General features: G+C 38.5%; 1 protein-coding gene across 1 annotated transcript in view; it reads left to right on the plus strand.

The window, feature by feature from the left end:
* The first annotated feature begins 717 nt into the window (after nucleotides 1-717).
* The window catches only part of sestd1 (SEC14 and spectrin domains 1), a 31,748-nt gene continuing 7,259 nt past the window's right edge, over nucleotides 718-25,206 (plus strand). Inside the window, exons 1-16 of the mRNA XM_055015269.1 lie at nucleotides 718-995; nucleotides 5,114-5,183; nucleotides 5,275-5,383; nucleotides 8,309-8,399; nucleotides 8,504-8,617; nucleotides 13,835-13,948; nucleotides 14,079-14,173; nucleotides 14,311-14,366; nucleotides 16,580-16,651; nucleotides 17,174-17,331; nucleotides 20,059-20,181; nucleotides 20,658-20,852; nucleotides 21,913-22,027; nucleotides 22,103-22,268; nucleotides 23,157-23,238; nucleotides 23,316-23,438. Of these exons, the coding sequence (XP_054871244.1) occupies nucleotides 5,114-5,183; nucleotides 5,275-5,383; nucleotides 8,309-8,399; nucleotides 8,504-8,617; nucleotides 13,835-13,948; nucleotides 14,079-14,173; nucleotides 14,311-14,366; nucleotides 16,580-16,651; nucleotides 17,174-17,331; nucleotides 20,059-20,181; nucleotides 20,658-20,852; nucleotides 21,913-22,027; nucleotides 22,103-22,268; nucleotides 23,157-23,238; nucleotides 23,316-23,438 (1,683 nt within the window). The 5' untranslated portion in view covers nucleotides 718-995. The remainder of the gene's footprint in view (nucleotides 996-5,113; nucleotides 5,184-5,274; nucleotides 5,384-8,308; nucleotides 8,400-8,503; nucleotides 8,618-13,834; nucleotides 13,949-14,078; nucleotides 14,174-14,310; nucleotides 14,367-16,579; nucleotides 16,652-17,173; nucleotides 17,332-20,058; nucleotides 20,182-20,657; nucleotides 20,853-21,912; nucleotides 22,028-22,102; nucleotides 22,269-23,156; nucleotides 23,239-23,315; nucleotides 23,439-25,206) is intronic.

Genomic DNA, 25,206 nt, shown 5'->3' on the forward strand with positions numbered 1-25,206 from the left:
TATTTTAAACTACAAATACTTGCACAAAAGTAATATTTTGGGTGGAATAAACCTTTAGAACTTCAACCACATGTCCAAAAAGTAGTATTTTGGGTTAATAAACCAATTTAACCATAACTTGTTCATTAGAAAGTACCATTTAGATGGTATAAAACTTTTAAACTTTGGTACTATTTGGAGGTGCAAAAAACTTTAAAGGTTTTGTTTTTTTCGTTCAAAAGTACTATTAATAGAAAAAACCTTTTACACCATAAATTCCTGTACAAAAAGTAATATTTTGGTTGGGATAAACCTTTAATACTATAATTACTTGTACAAAAGTCATATTTTGTGTGAAATAAGCCTTTAAAACTTTAAATACTTGTCCGGAAAGTACTATTTTGGGTGGAATAAATATTTAAAACTATAAATACTTGCACAAATGTAATATTTTGGGTGGAATAAACTTTTAAAACTATAACTACCTGTCCAAAAAATGTATTTGAGGGGCAATAAACCGTTAAAACCACAGCTTGTTCATTAGAAAGTACCATCTAGATGGTATAAACTTTTTAAACCATAAATACTGATACAAAAGTACTATTTTTGAGTGCAATAAGCCTTTAAAATTATAATCACTTGTACAGAAACCCGTATTTTTTAAGGAATTTATTCAGCTTCCCCCGGGGCTTTAATTTTGAAAGTCGCTCTACAGGAAAACGCGTCCTTTGATTGGGCTTCACTGAGTCTGCGCAGAGCCGCGAGCTGCGCCGCCTGCTACACTGTTGTTCAAAGAGAACCGAACAAACTGAGATACGCAGCGATTTAACGGGAACCGGAGCCATAATCTGCAGTTAAATCCACCCGAGAGGAGACAGAAGAGGCTGAAGAGGAGGAGGAGGAGAGGAAGAGCTGCGGAGGAGAAGCAGAAACAGGAGAAGTGGAAGAGGAGGAGGAGGAGGACTGAGAGGAAAAAATCGGGAGCCAGTGGAAAATGCTGCGGATGTGACTGGAAGGTAAGAAAAGCAGCCGGATCGATACTTATTACCGATCGATGAGAAAAGTTGTCGATGGCTGAGCGGACGGCGGCGGTGAGGAGGTTCCCAGCCGCAGCAGCCAGCCGCAGTCTGCCTCAATGTAGGTCATTGTGTCTGTGGGCCGAACCGAACCGAGCCGAGCCGAACCCAGCCGAAACAAACCGAGCCAGGCCGCAGCGAGGCAGGAGGAGGATGATGATGATGAAGGTGAAGCCATGCAGCAGGACAGATGGGTGCTGCAGGGATCATTCATCATCACAAATACTACAAATAATACCAATAATAATCAGAATTTGTGTCAAATAATAGACAATATTGGGCTTTTTTGCAGCAAAGTTTGCCAAAATAATCAATAGAAATGTCCTCTAACAGTGTAAAAGTAGCACTCAGACAAAACTGGAGTTTTCGTGACCAGAAAATGAAATATGTAAAGTTTACCGATCGAATTTGTGTTATTATTTCTCTCTAATCTGCTCCATGAGGGTGTGGTCTGAAGTAAAAACCCCACAACTGTAGCCAGATTTTAGGTCCAGTATGAAAATTATCATGTGAAATAATCAAAAAATGTTCCAACTTTGGCTCCTTGTGGGAAGCCGATTGAGGAAATTAGTTAAAATAGTAAAGAGTCATGAAAAATACTACAAATAATACCAATAATAATCAGAATTTCTGCCGTTAGTAGCCAATTTTGGGCTTTTTTTGTAGCCAAGTTTGCCAAAATAGTCAATAAAAACGTCCACTAACAGTGTAAAAGTAACACTCAAACAGAATTGTGGCAAGTTTTCATGACCAGAAAATGAAATATATAAAATGTACCTATCAAATTTGTATTAAAACACTTTTATTTATCTTTAATCTGCTCCATGAGGACAGTGTGGGTGTGGCATAAAGGAAAAAACCCACAACTGCAGTCAGATTTTAGGTCACGTAGAGTTCAATCATGACTTTATTTATCTGCAGAAATCCCCGTTTATTTCCACCCTGCATGAAGGACACAAACACAAATATCTGTGGTCACTTTTAACCTGTGAGAAAAACACACAAGTTTGAAAATTATCACATGAAACAATAAAAAAATGTTCCAACTTCTGCAGTTGGATCAGCTTCCTTGAGGGAAGCTGATTGAGGAAATTGGTTAAAATAGTAAAGAATTATCGCAAATACTACAAATAATACCAATAATAATCAGAATTTCTGTCAAATAATAGCCCATATTGGGCTTTTTTGCAGTAAAGTTTGGCAAAATAATCTATACTATACTACAAAATGGTAGTAAAATCGAGGAAATTGTTTAAAATAGGAAAGAATCATCACAAAAAGCCACAAGTATACATAAAATAACATCACATAAGCCTAAATAAAGAGATAATATCTGTCATATGTCATGTCAAGGTCACTGTTTTATTTGTATTACCCCACATATAAATGTGCCAAACAGAGCTGCAACAATTTATTGATTAGCTGTCAACTTTTGACTTCATACCCAAATATTTTCATTATTGATTAATTTGGTTTAAAACATTTTTTTTCGCCTTTTGAAATTACAATATTTTTTTTCTGTACTCTTCTGAATCAGCGGAATAAAGACTTTAAAGAAACCCTAAAAAGCTGTTTTTCCATTAGAGATTTAACAATTTACCAATCGAATGTATATTTGTATTAATTACCAAGTACTAGTTTGAGAGTTTTCCAAGAAAAAAATTCCAGCTACTTATATTTGAGCATTTGCTGGCTTTCTTTTCTTTCCTCCTTCATGGTGTTAAATTGAATATCTTGGAGATGTGGCCAAAAGGAGACATTTGAGGACCTCAGTTTGACATGCAACACAGACATGCAATAAATTAATCGAGATTATAATCAACAGATTAATCAGCAATGAAAACAATTGTTTGTTGCAGCTTTAGTGACAAGTTTAGGCAGACATTTAACCCGAAAGAAATATGAGATGATCATATATAGATGTACTACACTTTGCACTAAAATAAAACAAAATAAAAGTAAAGATTGAGGTAACAAAATGAAGAGTAAACTAGAAATCAGAAATCATGTGTGGAAGTGCTAAATACTGGTTATTATGCTGAAAATTACAAGCCAGAAGATCAATTTATGTGATACGACATCAATAAAAATGAACAAAAGACAGTAAAATGCATTAAAAAATAGAATAGCTCAACATTTTTCTGTTGTTTTGTGTCACTGTGAGGTTTAACGGAGGCTCTGCCATAAAGTAGCTCTGCACACAATCTCCTGTAAAACCACAAATACGGCATTAACCGATAGACGTACTGCTAGCATAAGGTTTATTAAACAGAGTGAAAACAGCGCACGGCGCGGAGCGAGGGTTAAAACAACACAGATGTTGGAGCAGCCAGTAAACTGACAGACATGTAAACCGGCTGATTTACTGGCTGCACCAACAGGCTGCTGAAACAGGCAGTAAATCACATGCAGAGCAGAGCATCCATGCCAAGAATCTGAATCTGCCGGGAGAAACGCCAGTGGGGAGGAAATCCTTCTGGAAAATCACTGTGCTGTCTCGCTAATATTTCAGTAATGCTTCAGCTGGGGCTTGACGTGCATCTTTACTGCTGCACTCAATGTTTTACAGCGTTTTTATTACCTGTAACCAGACTGTTACACTGCGGTGTTGACTTGCAGAATGTTTGGCGTCTGAGCAGTGAAACTTCTCACCTGGTGTTTTAGACTTCTGTTCTCGTTCTGAAATTTACTAATAAGTTAGTCATTCCGTTTCCAGTCTAGTCGTACACTGAGCTGTAGACTAAAGAGTCTGGGGACTAGCGTCTAAGATTGTGGACTAGTGTCTGATTCTAAGGACTAGTGTCCTTCATCTGTGGACTGGTGTCTGAGATTGTGGACTAGTGTCTGATTCTAAGGACTAGTTTCTGAGATTGTAGACTAGTGTCTGATTCTAAGGACTAGTGTCCTTCATCTGTGGACTGGTGTCTGAGATTGTGGACTAGTGTCTGATTCTAAGGACTAGTTTCTGAGATTGTAGACTAGTGTCTGATTCTAAGGACTAGTGTCCTTCATCTGTGGACTGGTGTCTGAGATTGTGGACTAGTGTCTGATTCTGTGGACTAGTTTCTGAGATTGTAGACTAGTGTCTGAGATTCTGAACTAGTGTCTGTGAAGTGGTGGACCAGTATCTGTTTGTGTCAACTAGTCACTGAGTCTGTGGACGAGTGTTTTGAAATTGTGGACCAGTATCTGTTTCTGTGGGCTAGTGTCTGATTCTGTGGACTGGTGTCTGATTCTGTGGACTAGTGTCTGAGATTGTGGACTGGTGTCTGATTCTGCGGGCTAGTGTCTGTTTCTGTCAGTGAGTCTGTGGACTAGTGTCTTGAGATTTTGGACTAGTGTCTGATTCTGTGGACGTGTCTGAGATTGTGGACTAGTGTCTGAGATTGTGGACCAGTTTCAGTTTCTGTGGACTAGTGTCTGTTTCTGTGGACTAGTGTCTTCAGATTGTGGACTAGTGTCTGTTTCTGTGGACTAGTGTCTGAGATTGTGGACCAGTTTCAGTTTCTGTGGACTAGTGTCTGTTTCTGTGGACTAGTGTCTTCAGATTGTGGACTAGTGTCTGTTTCTGGGGACTAGTGTCTGATTCTGTGGACTAGTGTCTTCAGATTGTGGACTAGTGTCTGTTTCTGTGGACTAGTGTCTGAGATTGTGGACCAGTATCTGTTTCTGGGGACTAGTGTCTGATTCTGTGGACTAGTGTCTTAGTCTGTGGACTAGTGTTTTGAGATTCTGGACTAGTGTCTGATTCTAAGGACTAGTGTCTCGGGATTCCGGACTAGTGTCAGAGTCTGGACTGAGTCTGTGCTCTAGTGTTTGAACCTGTAATCCAGCATTTGAACCTATAATCTTGTGTTTGACTGCATATTAGCTTTAGAAAGTACTTTTTGGACACATGTGGATTTTGTCCTCGTTGTTTACTTTAGAACTGTGTTTGGACTCATAAATGGAACCAAGAAATAATTACAGTGATCCAAAGTCTCTGAGTGGAACATATGAAGAACATTGAAAAAAAAACATGTCAACCCGTGCTTTAAATGTTACATGTGTGTTTACAGATGTCCAACGTTAACATGGAAGCTACCAACATCCTCCCCATCCTGAAGAAGAAGCTGGCCTTCCTGTCAGGTACAACACAGCAGCTTCCTCAGCGTCTATCATCTGTATCTCCACGGGTTCATGCAGTGAGTTCAGTAACCTGATTTCTGTCTGTTTTTAGGGGGCAAAGACCGTCGCAGTGGTCTGATCCTGACCATCCCTCTCAGTTCAGATCAGACCAGCATGGAGGAGCTCAGCGCCACTCTGGACTACCTGCTCAGCATCCCCAGGTACAAACTCACTTCTAAAGTCAGTCTGCTGTGTGTCACTTGGTTTCACTTTAATGCCTTTTGACATGTTTGGTTTGAACTCGCCAGCGCAGAGCTGCTGGATCTGAACATCTTGGCTCCAACGTAAGAATCCAACATGTTCAGATGTCCTGGAAAAGCTTAAAGGATGATTCCAGTTTAGAGCAACATGGGTTTTATCATGTTGGACCTCCTAGGACTCTTCTCATGTAGTGAAACATTAAAGCATTAACATATTTTATCACCATGTTCTCTGACGGCTGTAAGTCTTGGCAGCTCATTTTTTTATTTCTGCTCTGGACTTTATTGCTTCCAAAACACAGAGCACAAGTCATCTGAAATAGCTGTGGTTTAAAGTAGGCAGCATGAAAGTTTATAAAGCTACATAAATGGAAAAACTCACCAACAACGTGATGGATTCAAGCAATAATTAATGCTGTCTGCAGATGTTTAAAATATATAAACGTCTGGTTATCTAATATAAAATGACCTTCCTTTAGCAAACTTAATGTCTAGACAAAATAAACATATCTGTGTCTTATTCCTGTGTTTTTTAAAAGTTATTTTTTAGATCAGATATAAAAACTTTTTACTCTCCAAAGTAAGTGCAGTCGCAACCTGGCAAGGGATGATATCTAAATATTATATAAATAATAATTTAATATTGTTTATTGACCAGATTCTTCCTCGTCTGACCCACAGAAAACCTACCCAGGAATTAGTCTGATCCTTAGACCCTGTGAGCGTTTACAACCCCATCTTCATTCCAGATCTGGACCAGATAGAGCACCTAACCTTTGTTCTAAACCTTTTAAAGCTTATAAATTAACTTATTATGCACAAAAATACAGAAAGGCACATTCAGTAGCATTCAGTTTTAAAAAATCTTCTTGGTTTTTTGTTGGAAGCCAAGGCAGCTGGTAGCAACCTACGAAATGTCCCACTGGCCCGCAAAAACATCTATAAAAAATCCTTTTTTCCCACTGCAATAACCACCCTGAACAAAATGAAATAACACTAAACACTACATATTTTTTTATTGCCTGCTGTTTCTTTTTAACATTTCTTTTAGACATCTGTACTTTGTGAGCTTGTGTTTTAAGTGTGTTTTTATGTGTTCTATCTATCTATCTATCTATCTATCTATCTATCTATCTATCTATCTATCTATCTATCTATCTATCTATCTATCTATCTATCTATCTATCTATCTATCTATCTATCTATCTATCTATCTATCTATCTCAGAAGTCAACGGTTGTTGGAAAATGTAAAAAAAACTCTTTAAGATTTGGCGAAACTTCTTTGATTCCTTTGCATAGACAGAAACAACAAAGAATGTTTTCAACATAGTATGAAAGTTTAATGGGAAATAAAGCCACCATTAAATTAATCTAAAATGTTTTTTAAAGTAAAAATTGCTCTGAAGTAGATAAATCACAGACTTTTGTGTTTCATTAGTAAAAATAAGACATTCATTAGCCGTGAATTGAACATAAACCCTCCTGTTGTCTTCATTTACAGGCACCAAAAAATATTGTTTCCTTGTCTGAAAAAAAATCCAAAAATTCTGCAAAAAATTCCCCAAATTTCTGAAAATTTGCAAAATCTTCATGAAGAAAATTCCTTAAAAGTTTCCCTTAAAAGTTTTATTTAAAAACAAAATCCCCCAAATTTGGCAAGAAAATTCTTGTAAATATTTTCAAAAAATGAGTAGAAATCTTCACAAAAGACAGAAAATCCTAAAAATATTTAAAGTGATTACATATATATCAGTAAAACTTCTAATATTTTCTTTAAGAACATTCACATAAAAATCAACCAAAATCCAGCGAATTTCGCTGGATTTTGGTTGATTTTTTTTGTGAATGTTCTTAAGAAACATTTTTTTAACATTTCTTTTTTCCACCAAAAAAGGTTTCCCAAAAATGTTGAAAATGTGGACATCAGAAGTTTTACTTTGAAAATATATATTTTTTCCACATTTTCAAACTTTAAAACGGGTCAATTTTGACCCGCAGGACGACATGAGGGTTAATAAATGCTGTTTTCTCACTTCACCGGTTACCGTCTCTAGTCTGTTTGATGGAATATTTCACAAGCTGTTTGCCTTTTTTTTTTAAACAATTATTCCCATTACATCTTCAAAACATCTTGTTTTCTCCTTTCATTATTTATCGGAAGGTATTTTCAGGAAAAAAAAATACCGGAAAGAGGGAAAGAAACCCGTGATGTCATGTATAATAATGCTAAAATAGAACTTTAAAAATACATTGAGTTCTAATAATAAAACAGTGTCACATTTAGAGCTGCAATAATTAATGAAATAATCGATCAGCAGCCAGGTAGCAGATCGATCAAAAATGAATGAGTTCGAGCAAAAATACCAAAGATGCAACAAAGTTTTGTATGAAAACAAACAGAATATTTTAGTATTTTCAAGTATTAATGTGTAGCCGACAGGTCTGGGGACATTGTGATTGATTATTTGTGCCATTCTCTGACATTCTATTTTATTTGTTTTGTTCCATACTGCTTTTTCTTTATTTATTTACTCACTTATTTTTTTTTTCTTTATTTATTATTCAAATTTACATTTTTGTTACCCCTGTATTCATGATTTACCCTCTTTTTTGTTCTCTTTATTCCTTTTCTTTAATGCGATGTGGCATTTTTGGTCCTTTTATTATCTTATTGATATCATTGGTGTTGTATTGATTTATGCATGTTGAAATTTCATGTCTTACATTTTGCGTCTTTTACCGTCTATTTCTCCACTTGACTGATCTTTTTGTTCTTCTGTTTTTCCTGACCGTAAAGCACTATTAGAGATAAAGTTTATTTTTGTTATCACGAGAGGTTTGTGTCGTTGACGGTCGCTAACACCGAGTCCTTCCTCCTCCTCAGTGAGAAATGTAAAGCTCGAGGTTTCACCGTCATCGTGGACGGACGGAAGTCTCAGTGGAACATCGTGAAGACAGTGGTGCTCATGTTGCAGGTACGAACACATCTAACGCCCCTCCAGGCCCTGAGCTGCATTAGTCTGTCGGGGGGTCTTAAAAGCCGAGGATGATGATGATGATGCTACTGATGCTGTTTCAGAACGTGATCCCGGCTGAGGTGTCTCTGGTCTGCGTGGTGAAGCCGGACGAATTCTGGGACAAGAAGGTCACACACTTCTGCTTCTGGAAGGAGAAGGACCGTCTGGGCTTCGAGGTGAGTCTCGAGACATAATTTTTGGAATTTGGAGTTTTGTACATGACGTGAGAAGGACTCGTTTTTGTTGAACACTTGAGGCTCTTTCAGTCTGAAGTCACTTAAAAGAGAATCCTGTGCCTTTTGTTAAAGTGTGAAAGCTTAGATATGGTCCGTAAAAGCAGGTCTGGAGTTTGGTTCATGTTTCCTGGTGCTGCTGGAACAACAACCTGGGGTTTTTCACAACCTTATAAAGCTGTAGCATGAGATTTCTCCCTGTGTTTACAAAGTGACATGACAGACACTCGATATATTGTTAAAAAGGCAACACAGATGGATTACTTGGTCTTGTGTTTCCCTGTTTTCTTGGGTGTGTAAGTCTGGAAAAGTGGATTTGTAAAGTAGTATAAGACATTCAATCATTAACAACTTTAGTGAAAAAAAGGGCAACAGAGGCGCCAACATTTAATTTTTTTGTCATGTTGACAACGTGGCTGGTTGGAGTAACTATTGTGATTCCTTAAATTTCCATTTAGAGCCAATTTTTCCAACACTTTGTGTTCTTGCACTAAACTAAGATGGTGGATGCTGTAAACATTATGGCTCGTAAACTTTAGGATAACATGCTATACTTATTTTAGGATTCGGTTAAATACAACGCTGTGCCTAATTACAGCCTCTCAGAGCTGCATGGCTCTAGTCTCCTGTTACTGTGTGGGCCGGATTGTCGGCAAGTGAAGTAAACAGATGTGGGGCAGAACAATAGAAGAACCGCTGCTGACATTGCTGCTTTCTTTTATTCTGTTGTGCTGAATCCAAGTCAGATTACCCCGTTGTATATGTGAGGATTTCTTCATGTTTTTAGCTGTTTCCCAGCGCGGTTTCCTTGAGGGATGTTTCCCCTATTGTTTGTTAACATAACAAAACATAACATAACATAACAACATAATATAACATAACACAGCGTAACATAACATAGCACAACACAACATAATATAACATAGCATAACACAACATAACAAAAAAAATAGACAAAAAAGATAAAAATGAGAAACAAAACAACAAAAACACGAGACAAACATGACAAAAAACAAGACAAAATGTTACAAAAATGAGACACAAAATGACAAAAGTATCTAGTATTTTACTTTATGATCAAAACAACTTGTCATGGTCTAGAAATTATTTTAATTTTTCAGTTAATGTCTTCTCTGGAATTTTTACACTTTGAGGGCCGGATTGGGCCCTCTGGAGGGCCGCTTTTGGCCCGCGGGCCACGTGTTTGACAGCCCTGAGTTGGAGGATCACAGTTTTCTTAAAAATTTGGAAAACGTCAGATAAAAACAGGCTATTTGTACTTCCAGTTTTTGTTCTCGTGTTGGTCTTTAATGCACACAGACACACGTTTCTGATCTGTTGTCACCTGATATCAAACAAAGAGAGCTGGTTATAAGAACGTTCAGCATCATTAATCGTCCTGAGTGCAGCTGGAAACCTGATCCAGGATCAATGCAGTGTGTGTGTGTGTGTGTGTGTGTGTGTGTGTGTGTGTGTGTGTGTGTGTGTGTGTGTGTGTGTGTGTGTGTGTGTGTGTGTGAGTGTGTGAGAGAGATTTTTTTTTTTTCTTTTTTGTGCAGCCTCCTCCTCTATTACAACAGATGGTTTTACTGACAGAGATCAGTAGTCGCTGTGACCCAGATTTCCGCAGCCGTGTTGGCTCTACCGTCGTTGCCACGGTAACCGGAGCTGAGTTGGCGGGTCTGTAGCAAGTTTGAAAGTTGTTGCAGAAAGATAATCCATCATGGTTGGTGTTGAGATGACAGTGGAGTGGAGGTACCTTTGTGTTCTGAGAGCCGTTAGAAAAACTCTCCCTGCTGCTGCGTTCAAGGACGCTCCGACATTCAAGAGTCGGCTTCTTAAATGGCAGCAGATTCAAAGCATGGAAAGAGTGAAATTCACTTTATTGTGCTCCTGCTGAAGTGGACTATAAATCTGTGGTGGTCTCATAACTTAAACCTGTCCGGGCGTTGGTCTTCTCCACTTTATTTTAAAACTCCCTCAGCTGCTGGACGGGAGATTCCGGTGACGGTGCTGAAATGTGACTCATCTAAACTATGGAGTGTGTTTGTGGATGACACAGCGGGGAGTGTGTTGTGCAGCTGCTCCAACGTCTGACCTAACATTCAAAATAAACACACACACACACACACTGAGATCGGTCCAATTTTCCTCGCCAGCATCTGCTGCAGTGACAACTGGAGGACAGACTCAGCACCAGCTGTCCTTCCAGGTTTATTTGTGAGGCGACCTTCCCTACAAAGACAGTTTAACGTGATTCATGTAGTGATGCAGCTACCATAGTCAGTCCCTCCCGGTTTTTACAGGAAAAGATTTCCAGATTGTTGCAGCCCTTAAATGCCTGAATTCGCGGCAGATTTGTTTTAAAAATGCGATGTAAATAATGAGGTTTTAAGCGTTTTTGTTGCGATTAAACTGCTGGAGACAGGGACAATTGCTAAAAAGCTGCAGTCTCTCTAGGATTTTGCGGACGTTTTTCCAGATTGTTGCATCCTAAAATGCCTGAATTCGGGGCAGCTTTTCTAAAAAAAAATTGGCTTCTCTGGAAGACGTCTTCCATGTTAGTCTGACATCTGCTGGGCTGTGAAGCTGAAAGTGCGGTCATGTGACCATGTTGTGTTCCGCCAGTGACCGCCCACCATGTGTGCGATTTTCAGATGCGGCGCGTTGACATGTGGGAAAAATACACCTAGTGGACACGCACATTAATGCTAACGCTGTCGGACTCCACCGCCGCAAACTAGCCGAATTTTTGGATATTTGTCATTAATTGGGCCCGAATATCCGGAGCCCAGAAATTGCTATTCGGACCAGCCCTACTCACAACAGATCTGGATGCAACAGCTTCCATCATGGTGATTTGTCTGGTCTGAGGTCCGCTCCTTTCAGACGTTCTCCTAATATGTTTGGAGGTAGAAAAGTGTTTGTCAGTCGATTTTCGTTTGTATTCTACCACAATATTTCACGGGTGTAAAACAGTTTAGCTCTGCTTTGGTGAATAACATCAGGGAATTATTTTTCACGGTCTTCAGCAGTAATTTTTGTTGGTAAATGAGAGACATTAGAATGGGACACGTCTGCATCTTCAAACCATAAACAAGGAAGTGAATTCGGTGACGTATGTGCATTACATTTGTACTGGGGACTGCTATGATTGGTGGAACTCACGGGAGGCGGGACAAAATTGCAGAAAAGTTGCGGTGATTGAACCAAATCGGAAAGTCACACCGAATTCATGGAGATTGGCTAAATTTGCCTTAATTTTTGTCATCGGAACATTGAGAATTCCCCGGGGGACTGGATGTAGGACGAAGTATCAATTCAAGCACGCAAAAAACGATTAATGCCTAAATTTTGTAGTGAAAGCTGTAGTGGGTTTCTGTAAAACAGCTCGCAGGCTCTTCACAAACACTGAACGCTCTATATCCAGATTTGGAAAACACTCAGGAGAAGTTTGTGTTGTGATCCAGCAGCTCTGTTGGGCTGAGGGACTGAAGCAACGCTGGATGTGGAATCTGTGATCCAGTAAATGTGTCTTAAAGTTTGACTTACGAGTGAAAAGGTTATAAAAGTGGGCAAACTTAAAAAGAAGCTCAAAGTAACTTCAAGGACAGTCTCAGTAAAGTTCTTGAGTGCTCGCTGAAGAGGTTTCTAAGTGCTGAAGTGGACTTCTGCTTATTTCTAGCTCTGTATTTTTTATTCTCCCACTAGTGTGGACGTGCCAGATTCACTGCTCAAAAAAAAGTCCTTATTTATTTTATTCCTGCCCTTTGTGCTCCTCCCTGTGGAGTAGTGAGAGTGCCAAATTACAAAAATAAATTTATACAAGAATAAGCAAATAAAAATGGAAATATAAAGACGAATAAATAAAATAATTTTTTAAAAATAAGAAGAAATGTGCTCACAAATAAAATAAAAATTAACATTAAATGTCGCTTTAAAAGCAAAGGAGAAGCACATTTCATATTTAATAGTCTTTATATTTCTAATTTTATTAGCTTTTTCTTTTAATGATTCATTTTTGGTTAATATTGCTTTATATTGCCACATTATTTATTTTTTATTTTATTTACAAGCACATTTTTTCTTATTTTTTTCAAATTATTTGATTTATTTGTCTTTATATTTCTACTTTTGTTAGCCTTTTCTTTTATGGAATAATTTTTTAATTAATATTTCTTTATATTGCCACATTATTTATTTTTTATTTTATTTATTTGTCTTTATATTTCCACTTTTATTTGCCTTTTTTTGTAGATTTATTTTTGTAATTTGGCACCCTCACTAGTCCGTAGCTCTCAGTTGATGCTCTCATTAAGACGACTGTTTAATTTAAATATTTGCACTTAATTTTTCCTAAATGAGCCAAGAGATAAAGCTTTTAAGAGCATCTGCTGGTGCTTATAAATTACTATTTTATGATGTACAACAACATTAATATTACAGTTTCTACAGCGGCAATCAATTAGTGCAGTAATATGGCTTATAAAACATCGCACATCTTAGTAAAACATTAACAGAGACCATTTTTCTGCAGAATGAGTACTGTTAATGGTGATACTTCTAGTAAATCAGGTGGATAATTCACACGTTTACCTCAATAATATTTTGAATGCAGGACTTTTACTTGCAGTGGAGTATTTTCACAGTTTGGTTCTCTTACTTTAGTAAAGATTCTGAATACTTCTGCACTTCAGTGTCTTGAAACATGCAAGATAAGAGCTTAGAAAGACATTTTCCCTGTAGTTATGCTGACAGTGTTATTATGTGTAATTTGGGGAATCATCTGTGGAGTTATAAAGAAAGAATGAAAGAAATGCAAGAGGAATATTCTTAGAATTTAAAAAAAATATATTTTTACAGCTCATATAACATAATTAATATGGTTCAATGTGTAGATATAACTGCGTTTAACCTGAAGTGAATATGATTGTATTCTTGTGGGATCCATCATTTTTTGCTCTTTATTTTACATCTGAATTTTAGTGCGAACACCTTAAACATCCTGGTCTAGATGTCTAAAGATTCATAGTTAAGGTTGAACTCTGTATTAAGACTAAGAAGTACTGAGAAGGATTGACTACAGGTGTTGTGTGGTGTTGTGTAGGTTGATGTAAATATAATTATGTGTTGCATGCTGGTGCCTGTGCTTCCTGTCAGGTGATCCTGGTTTCGGCCAATAAGCTGACTCGCTACATCGAACCCTGTCAGCTGACAGATGACTTTGGAGGAAGTCTGGACTACGACCACAGCGACTGGCTCAACAAGAGGCTGGTAACTATCTCGTATAAGTAGACCCACGCATCTATTTTTTTTGTAGCTTAATAAAAAAAAAAAAAAAAAAAAGCTTGTTGCCATGGTAACCTGGCACCGGGACTGAGTGCTTCTTCCTTCTCGTTTGCAGGTTTTCGAGAAGTTCACGAAGGAGTCGACGTCGCTGCTGGACGAGCTGTCGATTATCAACGAGGGCGACAAGAGCAGCTCGGTGGACAAGGACAAGTACGCAGGCACACACACACACACACACACACACACACACACACACACACACACACATACACACACACACACACACACACACACACTGATGATACACAAATAAAATCCTGAGCTGTGTGTCCGTCTGTCCTCTGCAGATCAGCTGACTGCACCCTCCTGCCGTCCTTTGACCCCGAGACTGTCCTTCAGACCGGTAAATATCATTTAATCCTCTTCCAGACACATCTGTGGTGGTTTACGTAAAGTTTAACTGCATTTTCACTGCTACTCTGGTGGATTAAAGAAGCTCTCACATCCTCAGAGACAATCAGAGACGCATGTTAGAAGCTTGAAATCAGCCAGTGGGACGAAGCATTCGGGTTTTATAATCCTCTGTGATTAATTTAATTTTTAATTTGGAAAGCAGAAGAAGGCAAATTCAGTATTGACCTGAGTAATAATAAAGATAAGATATACTTTATTTTCCCCAAGAGGAAGCTTTTCGCAGCTCTGTGCAACAACAGACAGATGGCAATAGAAGAAAAAGTAAACATCAAGGTACAGAACAAGCCATATATATAGATCTTTATATGAGAGCTAACCATCTCTAATACAATCCAGGGGTCCTCGGTTTACGACGTCATTGACCTACAGCGCTTCGTCGTTACGTCTGAACTGGTTACGTGGAACTAGTTGACGAGTGGAGCGGATGAATACATCATCATGCGGCGCTACAAGACGGCTTTGTTTCCATTCTCTGGTTGTACGCCACCTTGGATTGTGCTACATTCACTAACTTTTTGTCCTTCGTTATGGGTCCCAAGCGTCAGTCAGACTCTTCTGATGCTTTGAATAAAGGAAAGCCATCTCCATGGAAGTGAAATTAGATAGAATAAAACGCTGGAAACGGGAAGAAACACCAACCAACATGGGTCAAGTTGTAAAAACAGTGCAGCATATTCTGTTATCTTCTTGTAAAATGATTCATACATGCATGAAAGTTGTTGGTATTCATCACTAGTTCCACATAACCAGTTCTGACATAACGATGAAACGCTGTAGGTCGAGGACGTCATAAACCGAGGATCTCCTGTACAGTTGAACTTTATATGAGAGCTAGCTATCTCTATCATAACATACATCACATGTTTAGGTATTCCACCACGAGGAGAAATGTTTCGCACCTTATGCAAACAGGTACATATTTCCAGACGAACCAAGAGAGTCAATCATGTAGATCCAATACGTGGAAGGAAACATCAGGAGTTCAGATTGAGCTGTTGTTGGTTGATCAGTGCATTTAAAGTGAGAATATAAAGTGTTTTTGCTACCTGATGGAAAAGGTATGTAGACCAAAAATAAAACGTGACTCCTGAAATCTGTGGACATCAGTGGTTTTAAATTTAAGAAGAGACGGAGACATTTCCAGATCCAGATGATGGAATGCAGCTTTTCATTACTGAGCACCAACCTACTTTTCCAGTGTAGAATCTCTCCTGTAGTGGAATTCAGAGCACAACGATAAACTGCGTGGAGTTTTCAGGTCGAGCGAGCAGCATAGGAGTGAAGGATATCTCCATAATGAAGCTCAGATGTGATGCTTGACTGAACAATCCTTTCCTTGTCCTCAAGACAGAAACACGCTTTATTCTCATATAAGTAAAATTAATAGAGCATGTTTAAAGACATGAGACGATGGCTGGGGAGCTTTACAAAGACGTGACAGCTACAGTCTGCTGAAAACACAATTATGAAGATCAGTAAGTAAACGACACGATAGGTTCACTGCACACAGGACAAATGAATCCTATGGAGTCTGACCAGCTGTGTCTTCATGGGGATTCTCTGAAGGCTACAGAGAAGAGGTGTTTTTTAAGAGGGTTTTAAATATATTATTAGGTGATTAAATGCTTGATTAACAGGCCCATGGACATGTGGAAGTCTCGTGTTTTTGTACCAGTTTTTCAAAGCAACATTAGATTGAATCATTCAGATCTAGACACAGACTATGTAAGACTAAAAAGGCATGTTGTCTTTAAAAAATAATCACCAAAATTGCCCCATGTGTCACAGCCAGAAACTGTAATAACTATAGAGAATTGTCAGATTTTCAAAGTTTCTGACGGTACGACATTTTACTAGAGCTCTGTGTAGTGACCGACCCAAACTTGTTGACATCTGGAGGACGAAACACGAGGAGGTGCTGGAAGTAAACAGGCCCTCCAGATAGATGGATGACGGCTGGATGTGTCGACTGTACAGAGCAGCTGTGTCAGAGCGTTGGTTGGAGGTGAAAGGAGTCTTTGTGTTCGGTGCCACCCTCCTCCCTCCACCGGCTCCTTTCATAATGTATCAGCATGTACACAAACACTGACGCCTGATTGTCTCCGATGCTTTTAGAATGGCTTTTTATACCTCTGTCTGCAGGTCATGAGCTGCTGTCGGAGCTGCAGCAGCGTCGTTTTAACGGTTCGGAGGGAGGAGGAGGAGGACAGGGAGGTGAGGAAGCAGCCGTCAGTCAGATGGATGGATGGATGGATGGATGGATGGATGGATGGGTTAATTAATGGATGGTGTCTCCATCGCTGTGTTTACTCTGAAACGTGGTTTGACAGGTGAATGCAATAATTCGGAGTAACATAAAGGATGCTGCAGAATGACCTAATTGTAAGCTGCCTGAGATGAAGGCATTAAGTCGCCACAATATGAACACAGTACTTTAATCCACACTGAATGGGACTGCAGTTAATCAGGTAATTTGGTGCAGTTTGTAAAATTGTAGGTTTGTAGCTTTAACCTCCTGAGAATTGAGGGAAAAAATAACTTTCAATGTAACTTTTTTGTGATTTCCTGCCTTTTTGGAGCTAAAACAACAACTCACAATTTAGAATTTTAGAAAAATATTTCTATTTTAGAGACAACAGAGATAAGGAGGCGTCTTAGTCTGTACCCTCCAGGACCTCTGTCTGACCTCTGCCTGACCTTCATCTGACCTCCGTCTGACCTCCGTCTGACGTCCAGGTCCGGCCTGGTGCCCGATGGAGGAGGAGCTGCTGGCTCAGCCTCAGGTGATGAAGCTGCTGGACTCTCTGAGGGAGCAGTACACCAGATACCAGGAGCTCTGCAGGCAGCGAAACAAACGCACCCAGCTGGACGAGATCCACGCCAAGGTCATGCAGGTAACATCCGTGTGCAGCGAGTCCTTCTGGAAATATGAAACGTCAACTCAAATATGTCAATGTGAAATTACTAAAATATGTTTGGCTGCTCTCACAAGCCACAATCTCACAGTATTTATGTTGTTCCTGCATTGGAGTTTAACATTTTTATCACTTTTTTGAGCAAGACTAAGAGGTTAGTTAATGAGTGAGCTTTACAGACAGACAGAACGATATTGTCCAACCTTTGGACAGAACCAGGCTGCTGCTATTTCTCTGCTTCCAGTCTTTGTGAAGCTAACTGGCTGCTGGCTGGAGCTTCACATTAACTCATTTAACCGTCTGAGCCCCAAACTGTTTCTGAAGGGTTTCTTTTGCTCCTGGTGCTATTTTGACTCACTGTGGGCTCAGTTTCCAGTATGAAAACCTGCAAAACCATGGCTAGAAGTAGAGAGAGCTCAATAAATATTGTGTGCATTATGATTAAGTTATCGGGACATAAATCATCTGATCTGTGGAAGCACAGCCTGCAGTTCAGCCGAGATGGCTCTGAATTTATGTCACGAGTGTTTGTCAAAACTGAGGCTTCTCAGTTGTGTTGACAAGTGCAGAATTTTCTGTTTTTAGCTGAATCTAGAGAAAACTGTTAATTTATTTTTGCAAATTTTAAGAAAAAAAGAAGAAAGCATTTTAAAATGAAACATGCAGAATAAAGTGACAAAACCGAGACACAAAATGACAAAAACAAGAGAAAACGGCAAAACCGAGACACAAAATGACAAAAACGACACACAAAATGACAAAAATGAGACAGAAAACGACAAAATCGAGACACAAAATGATAAAAACGAGGAATAAAATGACAAACCGAGACACAAAATGACAAGACTGAGACACAAAAGGACAAAAACGACAAAAAATGACAAAACCGAGACACAAAACGACAAAATCAAGACACGAAACGAACAAATCGAGACACAAAATGACAAAAACAAGTGAAAACGACAAAACCGAGACACAAAATGTCAAAAACAAGACACAAAACGACAAAACTGAGACACAAAATGACAAAAACGAGATATGAGACGCCAAGATCAAGACACAAAATGTGTAAATACGTCTTTTCCACACTTCCACATCGTTCTGCTGACCCTGTTCAGCAGAAACGGTGTCAGTGAGCAGCTTCAATGCTCCTCAGCTTCTAGTGGAGTTCCTACAGCCGCCGGGGCTGATGGGTAACATCACCTCATGTCTTGGACGTGAGCCTGGGGTTGCCATGGTAGCTGCAACATGTCGGCCGCTAGCCTGGAGGATTTGAGGTGGGGGGGTTGGCCTAGTTCTGATCGAACTGTGCATGTGTATTTATGTATGAACTCTGGAAGGCATCACTGACCTGATAAATACAATGAAGTCATGATCCCGACACACACACATGTGGACAGACGTTTAAATGTCACTGAGCTGCACTGAGGGGAACATTCCTACTTTAACTCATTACAGGATCATAACCTGTGTGTGTGGTTTTATTCAGTAGGATGAAAACACACAGGAAGTCTTTAGAATATAAACATCTGTAAGCTAGTAGATCACTGCAAAACGAGACACAGTTTCCACAAACAAAAAAGACCTAAAATTACCACGAATAGACTAAAAACTGCCACAAAAATGCACAAAATGACCACAGAAACACCTAAAATGATCACAAACAGACTAGGAACTGTGACAAAAATACACAAAATGACCACAAAAAGACCTAAAATGACCTCAAATATAATATATTACAGGCACACATGGGTAGGGTGGTGCTAAGTCAACACCAGCAGGGTGTGATGATGATGATGTGTGTCCAGGTGTGTTAATGCTGACTGCTTAAAGAAGTGCAATAGATAACATGTCATAGATACAGAAAGTGTTAAAAATGAACAGGGAATAACAACATCTGCAGGATTCATAGAAGGAGGACAGAGTTAATGTATTTTCTACAGATCAGGGTGTGTCAGAATGCGTGGTTTGGTCCTAATTAAAGCCCAATTCATCAAGTGATTAGCTCACTCTAATTCCATTCCCATCCCTCATAGAGTTCAGCTGCAGGTTTGCTCTAATGTTACATGGAAATATATTCATGGTGCCAAAGAATAGTGCAGAAAATACAATAAAAATGATTTCTTTGTGTAAGAATAGACTAATGAACAGTAAAAAATTAAGGAAAATCTTACATATAAATAAAATTCTATGTTGGAGAGTATCAGGTGGAACCTTAGCGCCCCCTGCTGGTCTCTGCTGTACTGCAAATAAAATGTCCTAGGTCAGTCTATAACTGAGGGACTTTTGAAGTCCATGGGATTTATCTTACATACATTTTTATTAATTATGTTTTTATGTTCATTATGATCCTGTCTTTACAAATTCCATAATTATTTATTATGAAAACAATCACTTATTAATAAAAAATTATCCATTTTCAGTCTGTTTGTGGTAATTTTAGGTGTTTTGTGGTCATTTTGTGTGTCACTTTGCAACTTTTTGTAGTTATTTTGTGTCTCTCTCGTCATTTGTGTGTCTTTGTGCTCATTTTGTTTCTTTTTTGGTCATTCTCAGACTGTTTTGTGGGCATTTTAGGTCTTTTAGTGGTCATTTTGTAAATTTTTGTGGTCATAATGTGCCTCTTTGAGGTCATTTTCAGCCTGTTTGTGGTCATTTTGTGTGTCTCTGAAACGGTCTGTGTTTTACGCTCTGTCCCTCTGTCAGGTGGTCACCTGGCTGCAGGGTCCCGGTTCGGAGCTCTTGAAGACCCAGCAGGCGATCGGAGACTCGATGCGAGCGGCTCAGGCTCTGCAGCAGAAACACGAGGAGATCGAGAGCCAGCACAGTGTGAGGAAACACACACATTCACCATCATGTGATCAGATTTGGGGTTGAAAACAGACACAGATTCACTCTTAATGAGTTTCACGAGACAGTTCTAGGTGGTGATCTGTGCAGAGCGGTCAGACAGAGCAGTGAGTCCTGGCAGAGAGGACAAAACAGCCACAAAAGAGCAACAAATCTTATCTTTTTTTCTTTAATTTGTGCAAAAATGTGTTTCCTGGTTGGGTGCAGTGACTTGCTGCAATCATGACTCATATTAACCCTCCTGTTGTCTAAATTTACGGACACCAAAAAATAGTTTCCCTGTCTGAAAAATATCAAAAAATTCAGCAAAAAAATTCTGTTTTGTGGTCATTTTGTTCATTTTTGTGGCCAGTTTCAGTCTGTTTGTGTTCTTTTTAGGTGTTTTTGTGGTCATTTTTGCATTTTTTTCTTTATATGATAATTATCCGTCTCACTGAGTCTCTGTGTGCATGCAGGAGTGGTTTGCCGTCTACGTGGAGTTGAACCAGCAGATCGCCGCCTTGCTCAGCACCGGGGAGGAGGAGGAAGTGGCCGAGCTGAAGGCTCTGCAGCAGCAGCTGAGCGACGTCTGCTACCGACAGGCGGCTCAGCTGGAGAGCCGACAGAACGTCCTGCAGGCGGCGCAGGGCTTCCACAGCACCACACAGGAGGTAACGTAGCTCAGACTGGAGGTTATTCCACCTGAAATCATCAGAGGGCTTCTGGTTAACCAGCTCTGATTTACTAAAAATGTTTCTATCAACTATAGAAGTGTCATTTTCATATACCAAGAGCTTTCTGAGAAAAGTGTTTTAGGAAAATTGCCTGTCAGCCTGCTTTTAGCAGGTTTTTATGCAGATTTATATTTGAGGCTGAAAGATTATTATTACTGAAGATAAAACTCTGAAAATTTCACTGTTATTTCTCAACATGTTATTGATATAGAGTCTTTAACTTTTAGATTCTCTATTTATTCGTATCGTTCTAAATTCTTCTGATTTAGCCTTTTTATTATTAGTTTTATTGTCATTCTTATCCATGTTTCTCATTTGTGTGCCTTCATTTTCTTACTCATTTATATTGTAAATGAGGCCTTAATACCTCAGTGTATTCCCAGTTTAAATAAAAATTGAATGAATGAAAAAAAATGTTGATACAGTATAAAAACTTTACCCTGTTTACTATATTAACCCTCCTGTTGTCTTGCGGGTCAAAATTGACCCGTTTCAAAGTTTGAAAATGTGGAGAAAAAAATATATTTTCATTGTGAAACTTCTGATGTCCACATTTTCAACATTTTTGGGAAATCTTTGAACATTTTTTGGTGGAAAAAAAGGAAAATGTTAAAAATATTTCTTAAGAACATTCATTAAAAATCAACCAAAATCCAGCGAATTTCACTGGATTTTGGTTGATTTTTATGTGAATGTTCTTAAAGAAAATATTAGAAGTTTTACTGATATATATGTAATCACTTTAGATATTTTTAGGATTTTTTTGGAAGATTCTTACTCTTTTTTGAAAATATTTACAAGAATTTTCTTGCCAAATTTGGGGAATTTTTAAAAAAATAAAACTTTCAAGGGAAATTGGACCCTCTGGAGGGCCGGTTTTGGCCCGTGGGCCGCATGTTGAACACCCCTGAATTATACAATAGTGTAAAAAACATACAACAGCATGCATCTAATGAAAAATAGTCATGTAATGGTGTGTATGTGATTGATCCTGCAGCTGTCCCAGCAGCTGGACGGTCTACTGGGCATGCTCTGTGCCGACGTGGCTCCAGCTGACGGAGCATCGATTCAGCAAAACCTCAAACTGCTGGAGGAAAAGCTGCAGACCGTCGGTTCGTACTCCTCTCCTTTTCCTCTAAAATCCTGTTTGGTGCCGTAAAGTTCCTAAACGTCTCCCGTCTCTGCAGAAGCAGGACTTGCGTCTGTGCGTCAGAAGGGGGCGCTGGTCCTGGAGCAGATGTGCAGCCAGCCGTCATGGAGTCTGGAGGAAACCGAGAGTCCACCAGGAGACCCGCAGGACAACGTTCAGCAGATTCAGTCTGTGATGGAGGAGATGCAGCTCCGCAAGCAGCGGTAGCTTTTTTTTACTTCTTTTGATGCATCTGTTTGTTAAAAGCCTCTTTTTGTAAAGCTGACATGTCAAAAACATTCAGCTCCTGCTTGAGGAGACACAGGAGGTCTCTTTGATGTAACACGACACTGAAATTTAAGCTTGTGATCAGTTTTTAGCACCTTACTGGGAGGTAACAACGTTCTACAACACATCCTTCTTCATCAAACGTCCCATTCCTGCTTCTGAGGGAAAAAGCTGCTTCATTTCTAGTAACCTCTCCTCCAGTTCCACCCTGAAGACAAACATTAATGCCTCTGTGAACCAGCATGTTGTTTGTTCATCTAAACCAGGAGTGTCAAACTCACCTTAGTCCAGGTTTCACATTCAGCCCAGTTTGATCTCCAGTGGACCTGTTAAATTATAACAAAACAGTCTATAAATAACCACAACTCCACATGTTTCCTTTGTTTTAGTGCAAAAAAGTACATTCTGAAAATGTTCACATTTAAGGAATTATCCTTTTGCAAAATATCATGAACAAACTGAAATTTATTAAGAAAAATAAATTAAAATTCACCAGCATTCAGCCTCAATTTATCATTTCCACATTACAACTTCCAGATCACAGAGTGTCTACAAAAGAACAAAACTTTTAGTCACAGGTACCAGGACCCGAATGATATAATATTTTACTTTATGATCAAAACAACAAAAGTCAGACAAAAACGAGACAAAATATTACAAAAATGAGATGCCCCGAGGATCAACCCTAATAACCGCGTCTCCTAGAAATCATGCTCACGTACCGGAGCTGAACTGGTAATTAATTTTTTGAGGGGCCCGATATCAAGTTTAGGGAGTAAAAACTCAGTAAAAACTGATATTGAGCCTTTAAGTGTGTGTTCCAGATGTGAGGACATGGTGGACGTGAGGAGGCTCAAGATGCTCCAGATGGTCCAGCTGTTCAAATGTGAAGAAGACGCTTTACAGGTCAGACGCACAACAACACAAAAACACACACAGATACCGTACACACACTTCCTGTTCTGATCTGTGTGTGTTTCCAGGCGGTCGAGTGGCTCGGAGAGCTGCTGGACGCCTTGCTGAAGACTCACGTCCGACTGGGAGACGACTCTCAGGAGACCAGGACCATGCTGGACAAACACCGCAAGTTTGTGGACGTCGCTCAGGTGAGACACGGAGTCACTTGATTGGCTGTCAGCTATTTAATAATTCACTGTTTATTTATTTTTAAACTTAAAAGAAGTAGTATGAGATAAAACTTTATTAATCCCGAAGGGAAACCTTTTGCCAGATTTTGCTGAAAAAACAAAAACACATAACATTAACATAAATGCATTACCTAATAGAGAAGCAATATGATATAAGTACAACTGAAAATCAAATAAATGAGCTAAAATAAGAGAATAGAAAACAAAGAAATGATACTAGCGAGTGATTCTGAAGTAGTGAAGTCATAATATATTGCACATTAAAAATTAAATATTGCACTTTACATTGACACATGAAAGTGAAATATCACAAATAAAATTTAGATTTTACACCTGAAATTAAAATATTACGCATGATAATGAAGTTTTACGCTTGAAATGGAAATAATGCACCTGAAAAATGAAAAATTGCACATTATATTTTAAAAAAAAAAAAAAACAACAGTCTAACTCAAAATCCTCTGATTGCAGCTTCGTAAATGTGAATATTTTTGATCTTTTTCCACAAACTGAACCTCGTTTTTCTGTGGACAAAACAAGACATTTGTCAGAAACATTTATTAACATTTTTCACAATTTACATAATTTCTTTTTTGGACCAAACAACTAATTGATTTATCTTAAGTTGCTACTCTACACTAATATTGTTATTATTGTTATACTCTGGAATAGACACTGTGCTTTATTTATTTATTTTTATTTATTTACTGCTTTTTAAACACCTTACATTGCTTCATTGCCATCTTTTAATACGGACGCTCTCCAAACACACTCATATGATTGCATTATCCTGCAGATGACTTTTTATTTTCCTCACTGCTCAATAACATGCAGAACTATCTAAAGCTTTACTCATTTTATCTTCTGACGGATTTAAGTTTTTATTTTGATCTTCTTCTCCCTCCAGCTGTTTTTGTTGTAGTTGATTCAGTTGCTTTAACTTTTAAATTCTCTATTTATTTGTAATGCTTTTCTTAGGGATGTCCGATAATATCCGATATTATCGGCCTGATATTGGCATAAAAATGTAATATTGGTCAATATTGTTATTGTTTTTTTTGCCGATCATGAAAACTAATAAAATAATGCCTGGATTTTGGCGCCATTTACCGACTCATAGAGGGAGGGAGAGTGTGAACTGTTGTTTGATACACTTAAAATGAGAAAAAGGCATAAATATGTCATTTTTTCCATAACTTAAGTTGAAATAGTTTTCTTATTTTGCACAGACAATGTTTACATTTGAAAGTCTTGTTGCTTTTGAGAATGAATCCAATGGGGCATCACAACAAATTCAGACATGATGTGTTAATTCCACCACAGGAGATATGTGATGTTACCTATAATTAGTTAAATAGTCCACATATATCGGTATCGGTTGATATCGGAATCAGAAATTGAGAGTTGGACAATATCGGTTATCGGCAAAAAAGCCAATATCGGACATCCCAGTTATTCTAAATTCTACTGATTTGGCCTTTTTATTAGTTTTATTGTCATTCTTATCCTTGCTTTTTACTTATGTGCCTTCATTTTTTCTTCATTTTCTAACTCATTTATATAGTAGATGAGGCCTTAATACCTCACTGTATTCCCAGTTTAAAAAAAGTTGAATGAATGGAAAAAAAATGTTGATACAGTATAAAAAGTGTTTACTATGTTAAATTAGCATGTTAATGAGCTAACATTTATTAGCACTGAACACAACCCACAGCTGAAGGATATC

Source organism: Amphiprion ocellaris, chromosome 11 (assembly GCF_022539595.1).
Source record: "Amphiprion ocellaris isolate individual 3 ecotype Okinawa chromosome 11, ASM2253959v1, whole genome shotgun sequence".
Classification (NCBI taxonomy): domain Eukaryota; kingdom Metazoa; phylum Chordata; class Actinopteri; family Pomacentridae; genus Amphiprion; species Amphiprion ocellaris.